The sequence below is a fragment of the Mesocricetus auratus genome, unplaced genomic scaffold (assembly GCF_017639785.1).
Source record: "Mesocricetus auratus isolate SY011 unplaced genomic scaffold, BCM_Maur_2.0 Super-Scaffold_100025, whole genome shotgun sequence".
Taxonomy (NCBI): Eukaryota; Metazoa; Chordata; class Mammalia; order Rodentia; family Cricetidae; genus Mesocricetus; species Mesocricetus auratus.
The window spans coordinates 21,190,568-21,211,212 of record NW_024429206.1 but is presented as its reverse complement, the minus strand read 5'-3'; the positions used below and the strand labels follow the sequence as shown (position 1 = coordinate 21,211,212).

The 20,645-nt window shown below is 47.4% G+C and overlaps 1 protein-coding gene across 2 annotated transcripts in view; it reads left to right on the top strand.

The window, feature by feature from the left end:
* Galnt17 (polypeptide N-acetylgalactosaminyltransferase 17) overlaps positions 1-19,862 on the top strand; it is a 397,683-nt gene extending 377,821 nt beyond the window's left edge. For both annotated transcript variants that reach the window (XM_040731689.1, XM_040731690.1), the window contains exons 9-11: positions 2,282-2,377; positions 16,970-17,137; positions 18,295-19,862. In XM_040731689.1, the coding sequence (XP_040587623.1) occupies positions 2,282-2,377; positions 16,970-17,137; positions 18,295-18,423 (393 nt within the window). In that variant the 3' untranslated portion in view covers positions 18,424-19,862. The remainder of the gene's footprint in view (positions 1-2,281; positions 2,378-16,969; positions 17,138-18,294) is intronic.
* Positions 19,863-20,645: the final 783 nt, after the last annotated feature.

The following is a 20,645-nucleotide window of genomic DNA, read 5'->3' as shown; positions in this document are numbered from 1 at the left end:
CTGTGAGTTCGAAGTCACCCAGGACAGCCAGGGCTACACAGGGAAACCCTGTTTTGAAAACAAACAAACAAACAGATGGGGGGGTCATTTCATGGGGGGACTTACTTACAGTTCCAGAGGGGGGAGTCCATGATACTGAAGAGGGAGAAGCTAAGGTGCTTAAACTGTCCTGCCACAGTGTGACACCGGGCTGTTGCCATGAGACAAACTGTAGAGAAGACAGCTGCAGCTGTCACCCATGGTAGACATATAAAAAGTTTGGGTGGGGATTTTAGCTTTTTGTTTTTAAAGATTTATTTTTATTATTTTATGTATTTGCACACACACAAATGAATGTGTGCAGGTGCCCTCAGAGGCCAGAGAGAATTGGACATGGATCCCCTGGAACTGTAATTACAAAAGGTTGTGAGCTACCTGATGTGGGTGCTGGGAATTTGTAAGAGCAGTGTGTGCTCGTAAATGCTGAGCCATCTCTCCAGGCCCTGGCAGTTTTTGTCATAGATGCCATTTTCGAAATATTCTTGTGATAATTTCATAATTCGAAGGAAAGTGAATATGTTTAAAAATCAAGACTAAAGATGAAAAGGTGGCGTTAGGTGGCTCAGTGAGTAAAGACACTTGTCACCAAGCCTGATGGCCTGAGTGCAGCCCCAGGACTCAGGTAGCGGATGGAGAGAACTGACTCTGTCAAGTTCTCTGACAGAGATGCCCTACATACACCCCCACACATACGAATACACATGCACATCCCCACATACAAACCCTACCCTCATATACAGATAGATGATGTTTCTTGCTGGAAGTGGGCTAGTCTGGCTGGACAGTGAGCTCTGGAGATCCACCCATCTCTGCTTCCTCCATGCTAGGATTACAAGCATGAACCATCATGTCTGGCTTTTTATGTGGGCTCTGGGACTCACGCTCAAGTCCTCATGCTTTTAAGGCAAGCACTTTGTCTGGGCCATCATCACCCCAACCCAATGGTAGTGGTCTTGTTTGCCTTTTTGATTATTATTTTTCATGTTCTCTGCCAGGAATGACCTAAGAAACTGATCTTAAATTCCTGAGTTAATTAAAACTAACATTGGTGCTGGGGCCCACTTATGGTTTGTTTATACAGTTGCCCTGGCCCTAATCCTACCCCCTCTGAGAGGGCTTTAAACTTGAGATCCATGTGAGCCATGGTCCTGTATCTGAATGTTCCCATAAGGCTGGGGAGATGGTTCAGTTGGTAAGGTGATTGCCTGAGTCTGATTCCCAGAACTCATGTAAACAAACAAGAACCAACATAGGGCATGGTGGTGCATACTTCCAATCCCAGGAGCACTTGGAAGGCCGAGACAGGCTCAGCATCCTGACTTACTTGGTGAGCTCCAGGTTAGTCAGAAACCCTGTCTCAATAAATGTCACCCGCCGTAGTCATCTGGTGTCCACAGGCATGTGGTATCTTCTTGTTAAAGATTAATGTGTTTTTATTTTAGCTGTATGGGTGTTTCTCTTGCATGCGTGCCTGTGTGTCATGTACCTACTGAGCCTGCAGAGGGCATTGCAGATCCTCTGGAACTGGAGCTACAGATGGCTGTTATCTCCCATGTGGGTGCTGGGAACCAAACTCGAGTCCTCTGCAAGAGCTACAAGTGCTCTTAGCTAATGAGTCATCTCTCCGGCACCCATCTCCTGAAGAAAAGGATTATCTTATTATTTATGTGTACATGTGTTGTGTGGGTGTGGGTATTGTCTGTGAGTACTGTGTCTGTCCAGACCAGAAGAGGGTATCAGATACCTTGGGCTGGAATTGCAGGCGGTTGTGAGCCACCAGACTTGGGTTCTGGGAACTGAACTCAGGTCCTCAATAAGAGCAGCTAATGCTCTAAGCCACTAAGCTATTGCTCCAGTCCCCCCCCCCGCCATGTCCTTTGATGTGAGAGATGAAAGAGGGTGAGGGGTGGAGGCCAGGCTATCCGGGACCCAGACACAGGTCTCGCACCCAAGATGCCCACTGTATGGCTTTGTCCTTCATGCTCAAATTATTGGCTCACAGATTCTAGCACCGATCCTTACTTGGAAAGGACTGTGTGGGGCTTCTCTACCATGGAATGACAGCCAAGGACATTGTGGTGGTGCCTGGCAAGCTGCATCTCTAAAGTGATAAAAGTAGCTATTATATATAGTCACATCCATACAAATGTCAAGAGGGTCAATGTGTATGTTACATATGGAAAAGAAAATTAGGATAAGCTTTAGAGGGTTTCTGACGGGCATTTTTCATCTCCTCCTGCAGCTTCGTAACAATAAGGCCAAGGATGTCTGCCTGGATCAGGGGCCACTAGAGAACCACACAGCCATACTGTACCCATGCCACGGCTGGGGACCTCAGGTAGGACCACATGTCTGACCAGAGGGGAGTAAAATCAACAGCCCATGGGGGCCTGTGGGACTTCTGGAGATTTCTATTGCTTGTTGTTCAGAATCCTGAGTTCTTTTTTTTTTTTAAGAACTTGGATGTTCTTCTGGTTGTATTATTAAAGAAGATAGTTTACTCTGAGGGTTAATATTGACTGTCAACCTGACAGAATTTGGAATCACCATCTCAGCATGTTTGTGAGGAAAGTTCTACAGTGGATTAGTGGGGTTTGAAAGATACAGAACTGAATATGGACAGCACCATTCCATGGTCTGGGGTTCCAGGCTGAATTAAAAAGAAGGAAGTGAGCTGAGCACCAGCATCCATCTCTCTCTGCTTCCTGACTGTGGATGCCACGTGACCAGCTGTCTCACATGCCTGCCAGTATGCCTCCCCAACAATGATGGGCTGTGCCCTCAAGCTTTGAGCCACAATAAACCCTTCCATTTTTCCTTCCTTTCTTCCTTCCTTCCTTCCTTCCTTCTTTCCTTCCTTCCTTCTTTCCTTCCTACCTTCCTTCCGTTGCTTTTGTCAAGTATTCTGTAATGGCAAAGTGATAAAAGTAGCTAGTATATATAGTCACATCCATACAAATGTCAAGAGGGTCAATGTGTATATTACATATGGAAAAGAAAATTAGGATAAGCTTTAGAGTCATTTGCTAACAGACAGAGATGTACCATACTGTGTCTTTCAAACCAGTATTGCCAATCTACAGCTATGAAGAAACAACAGAAACGACCCTTTTTAAAAAAATGTGTGTGTGTGTGTATGTGTGTTTAGATATGAGCATCAAGGCATACAATGCCCAGGGAGGCAAGGAGAGGGCATCAGATCCCCTAAACTTGGAGTTAAAAGGTAGTTCTTAGTTGCACAAACGTGAGTGCTTGGAATTGAACCTTGATTCTCTGCAAGCATAGCAAGCACCCTTTCCAGCCCCACGGAGGCAAGTTGACATGCCCATACTGAAAGCCCTTCACTATTTGGGAGGTAAATACCAGTACAAGAACCGAGCCCTCACCAAGGAAGAAAAAAAATGTCTTCCGGCTGTCAGAGAACACAAAAGGCAGCTTGAAAAAGGGCAAAATGATAAGTGGAAGCAGAGGCTGAAGAAATAAATCCCCTTGATAACTTGCCATGAGTAAGCAGTGTGTGTGCATGTGTGTGGATATGTGTGTGAACTTGTGTGTGCGTGCAATCTCTAAGGGCTTAGCAGAAATTCCCTAAGACAGGGAGGAAATATATCCCTAAGCACCATTAGACTTGGCATTCACAGACAAAGTAAATGTTCTGTCAGCCAGCAGTCACAAAAGGCAAGTTACAAACTAGGAAAGCATTTACACTCCCTTCCTGAAGATCTGGAGAGTCAGTGCTAAGTTGATGTATTGGTTACTTTTCTCAAAGCTATAACCAAAACCTGACAAGAAACGATGTAAGAGCCAGAGAGTTGGGCGGGAGGGTCCCCTGGGGCCTTCTGGTCAGCCAGTCTAGCCAAAGCACTGAGTTTCAGGTTTAAAGAAACCGTGTCTCAAAAGATAAGGTGGAAAATAATAGAAGAAAAAGCCTGATGGTGACCTCTGACCTCACATACACACGAACACACTCACATGGACTTCAGTAGTAAAATACTTATCTGGCATGCTCAAAGACCTTAGTTTGATACATTGCACCATAAAAACAAAATTTTAATTAAAAAGCATTTTAAAATGCACTTTAAATAGACCCAGACATGGTGGCGCATGCCCGTAATACTAGCAATTGGGATACTCAGGATTTTGAGTTTGAGGCCAGCCTAAGTTACATAGGAAGATCTTATAAACAACAAACAAGAGCTGATGAGATGACTCAGTGGTTAATAGCAGATTTTGCTTTGTAGAGTTTGGTTCCCAGCACCCATGTGTGCCAGCTCACAACACCAACTCCAAAGAATCTGTCGCCCTCTTCTGGCACCCATGGAAAACTACATTCACGTGTGCACATACCCCATCACCCCAAAAAAATATTCACAAATAAAATGAAAGAATACATCCAGGTAGAGATGACCATCCACATACTTCCTCCTTCCCTAAGTAAGAGCCAGAGGAGTTGGGGCAATGTGTTTCTTTTTCTTGTGGAGGTTGATTGACACTCACAGCATAGTACTGGAGTTTCTGCTGTGAAATAACTAGACCTCATTGCTGATCTATCCCACCTGTGAACATAATGTCCCTGCCATCTCCTTAATTGCAAAATCACGTATAGACTTAGGCTTCCCATGGCCATCCCTAACCCCACGTGGAGGGTGAACTCTCCTAACAGCATTGGCTGCTTCCTAAGAACTGATCTGAAAGCAGGACTAACAATGTTTTCAGTTCTCCTGCAAGCTCTGAGAGCGTGCTCAGCATGGTTCTCCCACTGCCAGCCAGGCCGAGCCCTCCGCTCCCCCATCAAAGTTCTCCCTTTCCTTCTGACGGAGGAGTCCCCTCTCCTCGCACCATGCACACCGGCCTCTTTCTAAACTGCTCCATGAATACCGTGGGCAGGGTTGAATCATGCTTGCAGACCCACGCAACTCCCAGAAGAAAAGATGGGTGTTCCACGGTCATTGTTAGCTTAATTAATGGACTCTATGTTGTAATTTATTATCAAGCAGCAATTAAACAGAGATAAAATAGGCACCATGGAGGATAATTTCCTGTCTTACAGCATGTGTTTATCAACAAGATGGAAGTAGTTCCTGGCCACTCCAAGTGCCTGCTTGCTCTGAAGTATCTGCTGCAAGCTCATTAAGACTCTCATTTTTGTCTGATTGATAATGAATTAAACCAAGATCTGCTTTTTTTCTGGAGCCTAAGTTTTTTTTTAAGATTTTTAAAAATTTTATGTGCATGTGTGTGCATACATATGAGCTTGTGAGTATGCATGCAAGTGCTCTCAGAGGCCAGAAGACGTTGTCAGATCCCCTGGAGCTGGACTTACAGGTGGTTGTGAGCTGTCTGATGTGAGTGCTAGGGACCAAGTATGTGGGAGATATTTCAGACTCAAGTCATAGCAGTAGCCCGTAGATCCCACCTTTATGCCAGAACTGGGCTCGTGTCCAGGGTGGTCATAAGAAAACCCAACAGGAGGAATAATTAAACATGAAGTTGGCTTTATTTGCACCCTTCTTTGTGTGTGTGTGTGTGTGTGTGTGTGTGTGTGTGTGTGTGTGTGTGTGTATACACATGTGAATGAGTGCCTGTAGAGACCAGAGGTCAGCTTTGGGTGTCATTCCTTGGGTGCTGTGCACCTTGCTTTTGAGACAGGTCTCTCATTGGCCTGGCAAGGCTACCTGAATACTGAGAACTAGGGATCCTTCTACCTCTACTTCCCCAGCACTGAGATTACAGGTGTACACCATCACACACACAGACACACACACACACACACACACACACACACACATTGAGGCTCTGTCTTGTTCACCTTTCTCAAATATTGTATTAACTTCCACTCTCTAGATTTCTTTTTTAACCATGAAAATAGGAGAATTTCTGTATCCTCTCCTCTGCTGAAATCTATTGAATCATCCATACAGACTCCATGCTGCCTCTGGCCATTTCCCACCATCTCTGGGAACTGGCTGTAGAAGGCGCAGCTCACCAGACTGTCCTGTTAAGACACTGTCTGACCTGGTGCCCTCTTTGGCTATACCCAAAGCAAATCCAAGGAGGTCCTTCAGCCCTCCTTTTCCCTAGGCCATGATTAGTTTGTTGGAATAAAACATCCTTAATTGAAATCCCCTTTAATGCAGCAGCTCTAGCTAATCCCTGAGTGTATGAGGGTTTAATATCTGAAGAAATTTGAATAAACTTAGAGATGTTGCCTTTCTTTCTATAAGGTCTTAAAGCAGTTTCTGACAGCTGCATTAGCTAGCATTTTCCATAAACTTGGCTGGGCGGCCACAGCGGCAGCTCCCAAGGCTTCGGCTTTGAGGCTCCACCCTCCTGCCAGGGACCAGGGGACCCGGAGGCCTCGGCCAATGGCTTGGTGCTGCCCACATTGATGGTGGATTTTCTCTCCTCAGCTAAACTAACCTGGGCACATCCTTACAGACACACCGTAAAGTGTGACTCATTACTGCTCTAGTCACTTATTTTTACTGTGTGTGTCGCACAGGCATATGCACTCATACACAGGGGTCAGAGGACAACCTACAGGAATCATTTGTAAAGAGATTCTTCCTGCTAGCCTGGTCCCAGAGCTGCATCAGTCCCAAATGAACGCACAAGATGCCATATTAATTATGAAGATGTTGCCCGTTTGCTATGGTTTCTTGTTGTCTAGCTCTGACTTAATTATTGACCCATAGCTGCTAATCTGAGTATTTCCACATGGTCTTCTCTTACCGGAGAAAGGGTCCAGACCTCTTCCTCCTCTGGCGTCCTACATGGTGACTGACTGTGCCTCTGTTTCCCAGAATCCTCCACCTCGCCTAGTCCCACCTATCTTGCTTCCCTATTGGTCAACAGTGCTTTGTTCATCAACCAATAAGGCAAACATATACACAGAAGGACTTCCCCCATCAGTCATTCTTTCTTCCATCTGGGTTCCAAGAATCTAACTCAAGTCCCAAGGCTTTGCAACAAACATATTCTCCAGTTGAGTCATCTTGCCAGGCCCTCAGGTGTTTCTTAATTCAACTGAGCTGACAATAGTTATCAACCATGCTCAGGGCTAGGTATATCACTGTCTCCTTTGCCAGTCCTCTCCTCTCTGTTCATGTGTCTTATTCTCACTCTCCCTTCTTTCCTGAGATGCTCACATTCCTTCTCTCAGTTAATCTGTCGCCAGAATGACACATGAGAATTCTTTTTTTCCCCTAATTAAATATAATCTGATCTTAGACTCCCTCTTCAATGGCTTCATCTTGGAAGCAATACATCATACAAATGCCTTGTCATTATGATGCATTGTGCCAATAAGACACTCACACCCTGATGGAATGGCATGGCCCAGTAAGCTATTAGCTCAGGAAAGGCAAAGGCAGAAGTGAATGACAGCCAGAAGGCTGGTGCCTTTCAAATACAATCCCGTGAGTGCTGAGGGAAGGAGAGAGAGCCATGGAGAGGATGGTGAAGCATACTCTCCCAAGGAAATATGTTTTGCACAGGAAATAACCTTGTGATTCCAAGAATATGCTTCTACTATTTGGTAGTAATAGATGTCCCTTTTGCTTGGGACACGCCCACTTTATGCTTGCTTTGTTTTTAAAGATTTATTTCTTTTTAATTGTGTATATGTATGTGGGTCTATGCATGCTGAGTGCAGTTGCCTTTGGGAGTCAGAAGGGGGTGCCAGATCCCCTGAAGCAGACTGGCAGTTGTGAGAGGTCTGACATGGGTGCTGGGAACCAAACTCAGGTCCTCGGGTCCTCCGTAAGAACAACCTCTGAACCATATCCCCAGCCCTATTGGTTTCATTTTTAAATGCATAATCTTAATCTCAGTTCTTACATATTGCATCTAGAATTTTTTTTCAAATAAAATGTAGTCTTTGTGGTGCGTGTGCGTGCGTGTGTGTGTGTGTGTGTGTGTATGTGTGCATGTGTGTGTTCCTGTGTGAAAAGGAGCATTTACGTGTGGGAGTGTGCATAGACATGTATGCAAATGTGTGTGGAGGCCAGAGATCAGCCCTAGTTGCTGTCTACCTTGTGTTTTGGGGACCGAGGCACTCACTGGTCTGGAACACACCAAGTAGGCTAGGCTGGCTAGACAGGGAGGCCCAGGGATCTCCTATCTCTACTTCCCCAGCTCTGGGAGTACAAATGTGTACCACTGTGCATGGCTTTTTGTACTTTGATTCTGAGGATGGAACTCAGGTCTTCACACTTGCAAAGCAAGAACTTTACCAACTGAGCCATCTCCTCAGCCCTAGAATGTATTCAAGGCAGAAACCTGGAGGCAAGAGCTGATGCAGAGACCATGAAGGGGTGCTTCTTACCAGCTTTCTCCCTCTGAATTGCTCCATTTACTTTTGTATAAACCCCAGGATCAACAGCCAAGTAAGGAAAGGCACTGCTCATCTTTTTTGATAGTCGCTATTGCTTGACTTTTTGATTGGTTGGTTTTTGTTTTGTTCAGTTTCATTTGAGACAGAGTCTTGCAACACTGCCTCAAATTTCAAGTGGTTCCTCTTGCCTCTGCCTCTGAAGTGATGCCATGGCCAGTGAGCCCCAACCCCAACTGCTCACTGGCTGATTCTAGGCAAGTACCATAACCACTGAACCACACCTCCAATCTCCATTTTACTTTTTCTTTTGAAATAAGGCATCGCTAAGGCTAGCTGTAAAATCACTCATTACAGCCTCAGCTCATCTTGAACTTGAACCTGCCTCAGAATCCTCCGAGTTGGTAGTCTCCCAGGCCCATGCAACCAAGCCCCTATCTGTGCAAGGATAATTTCCAAAGACCTTGCTCATTTGAAATGGAAAGGGTCCGAGTCCACAGCAATTCAGGGTGGGTCCAAAATAGGTTGGAGCTGCTCATTAAAGGCAATGGGTTCCTACCAGGGGAGGCAGAAGGAAGAGGAGCATGGCTGATACCTGTAATCCCACAACTTGGCACACAAAGACAGAGATTCTCCAAGACATGGGGTCTAGCTCAACTTGCCAAATCAGTGAACTCTGGGTTCAGGTCGGAGACCCTGCTCAGGATAAAATGGAGAGCAACTGAGGGAGCCTCCCAGCATTAATCTCTAGTCTCCACATGCATGCACACACAGATGTGCCCACAGACATGCATACTCACATACACATGAAAAATGAAAACCAGGGACATCCAGCAGGAGTAGAGAAGGAGCTGGTAGGAGCAGAGTAGGGACAGTAGGGACTCAATGCACAGTCAGTTCAAACATGTAACTGTGGGAACACCAGACCTTGAGCAGAGACCCACTTCCCCTTCTGCCTGGGAGTAGGCAGCTGTAAGACAATGTATACTAAAAACAATACAATGCCTGAGGGCATTAAGTTCCTGGAAAAGGCCTGCCTGCAGAAACCACCCTGAGCTCGACCTTGTCCAGAGACTAACCGCCTCTTCTGCCACGCCCAGATCAGTTTCTGGGGTCAGAGGAGAACCAGCCAGGGTAGAGGAGAGAGCAGAAGCTTCTCAGGTGGGAGCCTTTCTTAGGAAGTTTTCTTGAACCTTTTTGGGGCCTGCTTAAAGTTTTCTTTACATCGTTGAAAGAGTCTCTGTGTTGTCAATCCCTGACACCCTCCGCACGTTCTCAGACACAGGCCGCGCAGCAGACGCGACATGTAGCCTATAGGACCAATGAGAAGGAGTCACTGGAGGTACTCCCGCTGTCCTGTGGGGCTGGTGAAGCACCTGGGACGGCAGCTCTTGGATGGGGGACTTAGGGACAGAGCAAGACATTCAGGAGTGTCCACGTGCTGCTGGGAAGGCTCTAGAGCCAAGAAACACTAAATACATGAGGCCACACTGACCACTGTGAAGATAATAAAATAAATGAATAAAATACCTGGTGTCTTAGAAGCAAGGCTCCAGTTCTCCAATGGTGTGCTCTGTTGTTTTTATGCTAAGTCTGAATGTAAATGGCGCTCAGTGTACAAGGTTCCTGTACTCTGCTAGCCTGCCACTTCCTCTTCAGAACAGCTCAGGAGAGGCTCTGGAGGGACATCTCAGCAGTCACAGGAGTCCTTGCTGCTCTAGCAGAGGTCCCAAACTCAATTCCTAGTATCTATGTCAGGCAGTACACAACTGGAGTTATACTCCAACCCCAGGCGATCCAGTGCCCTCTTTTGGCCTCTGTGGACACTGTACTCAGGTGCACATACACAGGCACATTGCTTAAAAATAAATCTTTAGGGGGCTGGGGAGATGGCTCAGAGGTTAAGAGCACTGACTGCTCTTCCAGAGGTCTTGAGTTCAATTCCCAGCAACCACATGGTGGCTGACAACCATCTACAAATCAATCTGGTGTATATGTAATAAATAAATAAATCTTAAAAAAAATAAATCTTTAGAAAAAGAACAGTGCTGGAGAAAAACCTTTCCGTATTCAGAATAGTCACAAACATGAGAAGCCGTTCTTACTGCATCTCAGTTGAGCACTAAGCTAACACAGCAGCTGAAGGAGCAGGTTGGAATCACACACACACACACACACACACACACACACACACACACACACACACACACACACGTGTCTCCTTAACAGAAGGTACACAAACTTCATTCTTCACTGAGTCTGGCTTTCCAGGCTTACTGTGCCTGATTTTAAAGTGACGAGAGAGCCCCTTAATGGCAAAGGCTTTGCGAGCCATGTTTTTATCGGCCATTTAATGGATTTTTTCAATGCGTTCCAGAGTCATTTTGCAATTATTGTCAGAATTTTGTTTATCTGGCTGTAACCTGAATATTTCAATTCTCCCTTAAGGCTGTTAAATCTGGGTTAATAGTTGCGAGTCTCTCTTAGATCATCTCAACTAGAAAATGCTTTTCCCTCTAAATGAGAATTAATTGTATTTGATGGTGGAGGTTTTATTTTTCTTCATGCATTAGGGTTGTGGATAATGGTGTTCGTTTCTTCTCCTAGGCCCAGCAGGCAAATCTAGAGTGAGCCTAACCCATTCAAAGGTATTCAGCCAGGACTGGCTCTCTGTAACATACTTCTCTTATTCTTCATGGCTTTCAAAAATGGGTGGGATTGCTGTTAGCCTAAAACCTACCAGGGCTGGGGAGATGACTCAGTGAGGACCTGAGTTCAATCCCCAGCAGCACACATGCAAAAGAGCCAGGTATGGTGGTTCATGATGGTGATTTCAGCACTGTCAAGGCAGATGCAGGGAGATCCATGGGACTCATTGGTCAGTCATTCTTGCCTACTTAGTGAGTTCTGGGAAAGTGAGAATCCGACCTCAAAAAGTAAGGCGCACAGCACCTGAGGAATGGCACCCCAGGTTGACCTCTGACCTACACACACACACACACACACACACGCACACACACACACACACACACGCATGTGCACCTATACACAAATGTGCACCCACATGAACACATGCACACAGAGACAATGTCTGGTTATGTTCCGGCTTGAGTAGAAAAATGACCTAGATGAGAATGACAGAGAGATAATGGCTTACAATCTGCAAAGGGGTCAGAGAGCAGAGGAATTGGGAAAAGGTGAGTGAAGACGGATTTCCGTGAATGGCGAGAGACCACCTGAACCAAACGGAAACACAGGCACCGGGAGCTCAGGCCACGGGGCGGGAGACTGAAGGAGGATGGTGTGTACCGCAGGCATGGAAGAGATGCTATCTAACGGAGTCTCAGGAGAGGACTGTAAAGCTGATGGAGACCCAGGCACATTTGGGATGTGAGTCTATGTGGGTGTGATCTGAGGGCCCCTGGCCATGCCCTTCAGAAATCAGTCGCTAAGGAAGCATGCAGAGGCCATAGTTCAGTGTGGCCACAAAATCCCAGGGGGCTGACTGTGGCCAGAGTAGTTGTCTAAATGACAACTCTGCACGAATGGACCGAAAAGAACAAGGGCCACCAAGATGGCTCAGTAGGTACAGGCGGTTGCACCAAACCTGACGATCTGAGTTCCATCCCCAGGAACCCACGTGGTAGAAGGAGAGAGCTGATTCTCACAAGTTGTCCTCTGACTTCTATTCAACACCCCCCCACACGCACAATTTTAAGTAAATAAATACATAAATAAGAACAATACTATCAGCATACAAAAGACAAAATGCTCGAGAATACATTCAACTAAAGACATACAAGACCTATCCCACTGAAAACTATAAAACAGCATAGAAAGGCATTACAGCCCTAGGGGGAAAGATCTGCTGTGCATGGAGTCTAAGAACAAATGTTATTAAGGTGGCCACCCTCCCCCAAGCCAGTGCCCAGGTGCAGTGCAATTCTAAAATTGATTTGCAAGCACAGGAGATGCAGCATAGACAAAACAGTGTTGATTGCAGAGAATTAAACTGAAAATATGTACTCCAGTTCTAAAGTCACTCCAGAGCTACAGTCATCCATGTTGTGAGGGCCAGGGAAGTGGGCCAAAGGTTAAAGGGCTTGCTGGGCAAACGTGGAGACCAGAGGTCAGAGCCCACACAAATGCCAAGTGGGCATGGTGACCCATTTGTAATTCCAACCTCAGAAGGGAGAGATGGGGTCCTCAAAGCCAGCAAGCTAGTGAGAGTAGCCACATCTGGCCTTGACTGACAGACCCTGCCTCTATAATTAAGAGGAAATGCAATCAAGAAAGACTCCTAACTATGACATCAGCCCCTCCATATGTGTGCACATACGTTTAAGCACGCCCTATCCATGCAAAAATATTCATACATATGCACACACCACAGGCAGACACACACAGACAGCCACGATAATGAAAGAAAGACCCAGAGATCAATGGAACGGCATTGAAAGCCCCTAACTAAATCGTCGCGTTCACAGTCAACTGATTTCTGACAAGGGTGACATGAGAGTCTTTTCAACAAACGGTGCTGAGACAACTAGATACCCACATGAAAAAGAGTGGATTTGGACACTTCCCTTAGATCATCTAGAAAAAGAGCTCAGAATGGATCAAAGGCCTAACTAGATATAAGAGGGAAAATGATGAAAGTCGTAGCAAACACAGGGAGTGATAAATGTTCCTGACCTTGGCGTTGTGGATGGTTTCTTTAGATACATCAAAAGTGCAAACAAACAAAGAGAAAAAAAAACAGACTATTATCAAAATTAAAGACGCTCCGTGCTTCAAAGGACACTGCCAGTACAGTGAAAACCTCACAGGATGGAGCGAAGTGTTCAGTGTTCAGTCGTCATCTGAAGAGTTTCTAGTGTCCAGGTGTGTGAAGAAGGTTTGCATCTCATGGAAGAAAGGGAAAGAGGAGAGGTGGGGGATGAAGAGGGGAGAGGGAGAGAGGGGGAAAGAGAAACAAAGAAGAATTGGGAAGGAAAGGAGGAAGAGAAAGGCCAGCAAGATGGCTCAGTGGGTAAAGGCACTTGCTGCCAAGTCTGCTTAATTGTGGTCAATCACAGGACCCACATGTGGTAGGAGAGAGCCTACTCCTGAAAGCTGCCCTTTGACCTCCACTCCCATATGCCCATGTGCTCACACACACATGCACACACACACATGCACACACACACATGCACACACACACGCACACACACACACATGCACACACACGCACAAAGAAACAGAAAACTCAGACAACTCATTTTAAAAAGCAGACGAAGTTCCTAAATGAACATTTTCCCCAGAGAATATATGAAACAGTAGATACAATGTTTAACACCACTAATTATCAGAGAAATGCAAGTCAAAATCACAATGGCCAACCCTCACTCTCTAGGATGGCTAAAATAAAAATCAAAGCGGGCAATAACAAGATTGGGCCGGGATATGGGAAATTTCACCCCAATGTGTTAGTGAGAATGTGAAGTTGTTGCTTTGGAGGACAATTTGAGAGTTATTGAGAGAGTTACACACAGAGATGCCGCATGACCTCAAATGAGCTATTCCAACTATAGGTATGCACCCGAGAAAAGTGAAAGTCAGTGGCATGTGTCTTACTGGGGAGACATGAGCAGACTCTCCTCACCCCAGATAGGGCTCTGACAAGAAATCAAAGGAACAAATGCTTAGTGAACCAGTGACTCTTTGGGGTTATGGAGAGAATCAGCAGATGAGTGGATACTGGCAGGAGCCAGGATGACGGGCACTCAGTTGCTTGTGCAATGGCTCATGGAACCACCACGTACAACCACCAGGCAGCTCAGCTGATCAAGAGTCCTTCTCCATTGCCTGTGACTGTTCATACACCCGCCCCACCCCCACCTCCGCCCCTTAGGAGTCTCGTAAGTTTCAGGAACTTCCTGGAAGTTTCTGTGTTTTCAGTTTCAGAGGAAATCGCTGCACAACGTGTAAACACACACACATGACTTCCCATGCCAGTGTGATTTCACAAAGCCCAAAGTGGAAACCCAAATGCTAATAGCTGGTAAGTGAAGGAAGAGGATAATCACAGCTGGGAAAAGAGAGACCAGGGCTCCCGAGTCCACACACACCCAGCAACAAGAGAAGAGACACAGTGAAAGAGAGTGAATCCCACAGAGGGCTTGGCTTGGAGTGTTGAAGCCAAACCTTCTGGAGGAAGGCCGGTGAGTGTTCTGCCCCAGCAGGGAAATACCTGAAGCAATGCCTTGGAGGTTGGAAACCAGAACTTGAGTGATGTGGGTTAGAAGGAGGCACAGTAGGCAACTACACCAAGAAAGCTCCAAATCCAGAACTGAGACAAAACAGGAGAACTTTGACAAGTGGCCCTGGGTTCACTACTCCACCTTGCAACAGGGAAGTAGACGTGGGATCTGGTGGTCTGACAGCATCGGTTACTTTTCTCATCTCTGCTACAAAAAATACCGGCCACAAACACCTTAGAAGAAGGACTCATTTTGACTTCTGGTCTTAGGGCATCACCACAGGGCAGTCATGGAGGAGCAGCTCACATGCTGGCAGATGGCGAATGTGGAGGCGGTCTGCTTCATGGCTGGCCGTGACCCAGCATGAGATAGCAAGCAGCCAGGGATAACAGATCTGCAAGCATGTCCCCCCATTGACCTACTTACTTCCTCTAGCAATGCCCTACCCCCTAAATGTTTGACAACTTCCAAAAATGGTGTCACCAGTAAGGGACCAAAACTGCAGAGCATGAACCCGTGAGTCATTTCACTCAATCTGTAACAGCTGTCATCTTTCAGACCATGAAAGAAAAATCTGGGTACTGGCCCATGAACCCAGACGAACCTCTGTTTATAGATATGAAAGTCCCACCAAGAGCCCATCTGTCCTTAGTTGTCTACTTGACAGCCTAGGATCACCTGAGAAAGGAGTGTCCACTGGGGATTGCCCATATTACATTGGCTTGTGGGTATGTCTGTGGAAGACTGGTAATGAATGCAGGAGGGCCCAGCCCACCGTGGGCAGCACCATTCCCTGCGCTATACAAGAAAGCTAACTGAGCACAGACCTGTGGCAAGTCCAGAAAGCAGCATCCTCCTATGGCTTCTGCCTCAAGTTCTTGCTCGAGTTTCTGCCTGACTTTCCCCAAGGATGGACTGTGACCTCCAAGTGTGAGATGAAATAAACTGTCTTCCCCTAAGCTGCTTTTGGTCAGGTGTGTTTCCCCACAGACACACACAGACATGAAACTAGAACACAGCCCCCTTACCTGCCCACTCTGGTGCCAACATGGCTTGAGCTAGTATCTGATTTTCGCTGGTTTCAGTGGTTTTAGTGTGGTGGGTCTGTCTTTCGCACCCAAGCAGACTTCAGAAGGGAACCTCTTAACTCCAAGCAGCTTTTAGCTCTGCTCTTTAAACATCTGGGTCATAGATATGCTCAGTTAATTAATGTTCTTAGCACTGCTCATTTGCTTGCTGGATAATAGATTGATTCATAATTTCAATAAGCAGCTGTGTATATCTTTCCCTGGAACATAAAGGCAGCCTGCTGTCATTCATCAATTTGCATTTGGGTGAATTGAAACATACTCGGGGCAATGTTGTTTGGGGAGGAGAAGGGAGGGCTTCTGAGTTTCTTACCACTTTGCCTCGAACAATTCCTCTGATTTGGAACTAATTTGCGTGTAGAGCACACATTCATGACGTCTCTCTTAAGGACACTTAATAAGCTTGCTACTGCATGTTCAAGGGGAGCAGCAAGGCTCCCTTTGGGAGATCGGAGCCAAGGGTTTCTGAGTAGCTTTCACCAAAAGATGAGAACCCCTCCAGAAAATCTTATCACCAGAGAAGAGTCACTCCTGCTTCTGAGCAGAGTTCCCTAGTGTATTGGTGCCTTTGCTCACTGCTGTGACAAAAAAACACCTAACAACAAACTGGAAGGAAGAAAGGGCTAATTGGAGCTCAATGCCTACAGTACAGTCACGCTGGCAATGGTATAACAGCAATGGGTCACACGGAATCTGCAGTCAGGAAGCAGAGAGAGATGAACACTGGTGCTCAGCTCACTGTCTCCTTTTTATTCAGTCCAAGACCCCAGTCTGAGAATGCTGCTTCCCACATTTAGGGTGGTTCTTTCCTCCAGAAAAACCTTCAAGGGCATGCCCAGAGGTTTGTATTCTAGATGATTCTAGATCCTGTCAAGTTGGTGATCAATATTCATCATCGTATCCTACTATCTTCCTGGTTGATTCCTAAGCAGAACTTGATGGGCTCTGTGAAGGTTCAGTGGTTTTCCAAGAGTCTAAAAGTCCCTTCTGTTGAGCTGCAAGACCAGGGAGAGAGGATGGGGGTGGGAGGGAAGGAGGAGGAGGAAGAAAGAGAGGGAGGAAGAGATAATAAGGAGGGAGGGAGGGAGGGAGGGAAGGAGGGACAGAGGGCTCAGCTGGCCCACTGTCCTCCCAGAGCAGGGTGTCCTACGTGTTGGGCATTTGGAAGCAACTGTGGAATGGACAGAAAGCTGAGGTTAAGCCGGGGACCGGAGCCATGGTGCCTCACCTCTTAGGGCCTCATTCTTCCCCCTCTTCCTCCTCCACAGCTCGCCCGCTATACCAAGGAAGGTTTTCTGCACTTGGGTGCTCTGGGGACTACCACACTCCTCCCTGACACCCGCTGCCTGGTGGACAACTCCAAGAGTCGGTTGCCACAGCTCCTGGACTGTGACAAGGTCAAGAGCAGCTTGTACAAGCGGTGGAATTTCATCCAGGTGAGCTCTGTGGTAGCAGGGCTGGGGAAGAGGCAAGATGCTACCAGCCACGGGGCAGAGGGGTAATGGTGTGACGTCCCCAAGGCTCCACACATAGGGCCACTGGGGAGCCACATCTGCCAGCCCTGGGCCAAGCTCCCAGACCCAATTCCAGGAGGACTGGAAGAAGGATTCCTGTTCGGAGTAGCCTGCCTGATTGCATCACCAATGTTGGAGCTGCTTAGGATAAGCCACAGAGAGGATTCCTGACTGCTACTATGCACTCTCAACCAGGACTGAGAAAGTCAGCTCTCAGATACCCCTGGAAATTTGTGTATGTGCAGGCACACATGTACATACATGTGGAGGTCAGAGGGGAGCCTTCAGGGACTGACTACCTGGGTTTATTTTTTTAAGATTTTAGTTTTATTTTCAGGTGTGCGTGTGTGTGTGTGTGTGTGTGTGTGTGTGTGTTTGTGTGTGTGCACGTAAGTGCAGTACTCACAGAGGCCACAAGGAGGTGCTAGCCACCTCTGGAGGTGAAGTTACAGATGGTAGGAGCTGCCCAACAGAGGGCCTGGGAACTGAACTTGGATCCTCTGGAAGAGCAGCAAGTGCTGTTAACAGCTGAGCCATGTCTCCAGCCCCTACCTTGGTGGGGTTTGTTTTGTGTTTGTTTTTGAGACAGAGCTCTCACTGGCTTGGGACTTGCTGAGTAGGCTAGGCTAGCTAGTCAGCGAGCTGCAGGGATCCTCCTGTCTCTGCCTCCCCAGCACTGGGATTCCAAGTGTACATCACTGTACCTAGCTATTTTATGTAAGTTATGTGAATCAAACTCAGGTCTGTGCGTTTACATGGCAAACGATGCACTCACGTGTAGCTTCATAAGACAATTTGAAAGAGTTAGCTCATCTCTTCCAAGATGGAGCTCAGGTTATCGGGCTTGGCAAGCTGCTTCACTGTCCTGCCCCCAGGAAGTCTCTATCCTGCCTTGGTCACCACCATTTTCCCCCACCTCTCAGCCACTCAACCAGGGTAGCCCCCACGGTCCCTTCCACTGTGGGAAAATGTGGATGGGATTTGTTCCCCCCACGAGAAGCCACAAATACAGGAGCTACAGTGGGTAAGTCTCCGTCTGCCTCCCCGGCTCCTTGTTTTTTTCCTTTCTTTCCTCCCAGAATGGAGCCATCATGAATAAAGGCACAGGGCGCTGCCTGGAGGTGGAGAACCGGGGCCTGGCTGGCATCGACCTCATCCTCCGAAGCTGTACGGGACAGAGGTGGACAATCAAGAACTCCATCAAGTAGACGGAAGGAGGGAGGGCGCATGGAGCCCAGACCCGGGACAGGGTTTGGCGCGCCTCGGAACCAGGCACATGGTGGAGAGACAGCAGGCGCCCAGAGGGCGCTCGCTCAGCCTGCCTCCCAGGGCTCCTTCGGGGCAGCCCTGGATAAAGATGTTAAGTCCCTCTCAGGCATTCAGCCTGGGCACTCTGAAGATCTCCCCTCAACCGTGTCTGGGAGACCAGGAGCTGCTGCATCTTCTGGGTACCAAGGGGCAAGCCTGCTCTTAGCTCTCTACCATAACATCCACCCAGCACCAGCAGCCAGGCCTGGCAGGGTCAGAGTCTCTCTCTCTCTCTCTCTCTCTCTCTCTCTCTCTCTCTCTCTCTCTCTCTCTCTCTCTCTCTCTCTCTCTCTCTCATATCATTCTTTGCTGCAGCTGCTTGTGAAACTCACCCGGGCCCTCCAAGAAATGGGGGGAACCCTGGGGGCTTTAGCCACATCCTAGCTCCCTCTTGGAGAAGGAGAGGAGGAGGCAATGAGACCCCGAGACTTCATTTCTCCTGAGGATACTTTGGCCCAGGTGCCTGTTCGTATGTCAAGGCAGCCACCACCCAGGTGACTTTGGGACAGCAGTTCTGGACTCCTCTGGATTTTGCTTGATGCACCCTGTCTCCGTCACCTGGGGTCCAAAATATGAGCAGCCCCTGCCTGCATCTAGAGGGAGCCGAAGTCAGCAGCTAAGCATGGAGGATGCTCCCAGTACCTGGTCAGTACGGCCAGGGACAAGGCGTCCTGGTTTCACAAGGCGTCCTGGTTTCATGTCACAGCAAGGGTCTTCCGTGCAGGACATAAGGGCTGAAGAGTCAGCCTAGCAAAAGGCACAGGGCCCTCCGCAATGGCTTAGTGCTCGGCTCATCTCACCCCATGCTCTGCTGGCTGGTGGGGGACAGAAGTTTCCTCTTGTAAGAGTGATTGCTTCTTTCCAATTGCCCTCTGGTTAGGGTGCACTTATAAATCAGAGTTAATATATGGATGTGTCTGCATGCACGGGAAAGCAAGAGTGTGCCTGCCTGGGTGATGTGTGTGGCTGGATGCTGTGTTTGTATGCTTGAGCGTGAGAGTGTGTTAGAGCAGAAGTAGCTGTGTGGTCTTGGGCTTGTGGCTTCATTGCTCACTGGATGGGGACAAGGATGCCTAGAAGTATGGGGGGGGGCAAATGACCCCACATCCCTGGATCACTGGCCCAGAGGACATGACTGGATCTTGCCTGCTAGGGTACCCCTTCTCTGTCTCCCCACCCCCATCCACTACTGTCCTTGGCCAACTCCCGCCCAAAGCCAAACCCTGGAGATGCCCAGTGTGAGATCCATTGTCTCATTTGGTGGCATCTTTATTGATGATCATCCCTTGCCCCATCTTCCCTCCTTGTGAAATAAATATGTTAGCAATCCCACAACGCACACTTCAGCCTCATCTGTCTTTTGGTTTTCGTATTGTTTGCTTTTGTTAGTTTGCATTTGGGGATCAAATCCAACTCAAGCACTCTGCCATCAAACTACATATCACCAACACATGGACTTGATTATTCCTGTACCCAGTGACATCAGGAGAATTCCTAAGACGTGGTACAGTGTTTCCTTGCTTTAGAGGCAGTTGAAGTTTGGTTTTATTTGGGACAAGGCCTTACTCTATAGACCAGGGATAAAATACTCTGACAAAAAGTTTGTTAGGGGAGGAAATGTTTACGTGACTCACAATTCTAGGTAACAATTCATCATTTTAGGGAAGTCAAGCAGGAATTTGAAGCAACTGCTCAGTCACCTTTATGTCCAGTCAAAATCAGAGAGAAATGAATGTACGTGTGCTCGCTTTTGCTAAACGCGACTTCTCCACTCTTATATAGTTCAGGACCCCCCCTGCCTAGGGAATGATGTTGCCCATAGTGGGCTGGGTCTTCCCACATCAATTAAGTAAAACAATCCTCACAGGCCTTCCCACAGTACAATCCAGTGTAGACAGTTTCTACTGAGACTCCTCCTAGGTTGTGCCAATATGCCTGTCTGGGGTCTTATTAAGGGTAAACAAACTAACAACACCTCACAGGTTGAGACAAAACATACCTACTTTTTTGGGGGGGGGAGGTGTTCTCCATACAGGGTTTCTCTGTAGCTTTGGAACCTGTCCTGGAGCTTGCTCTGTAGACTAAGCTGGCCTTGAACTCAGAGATCTTCCTGCCTCTACCT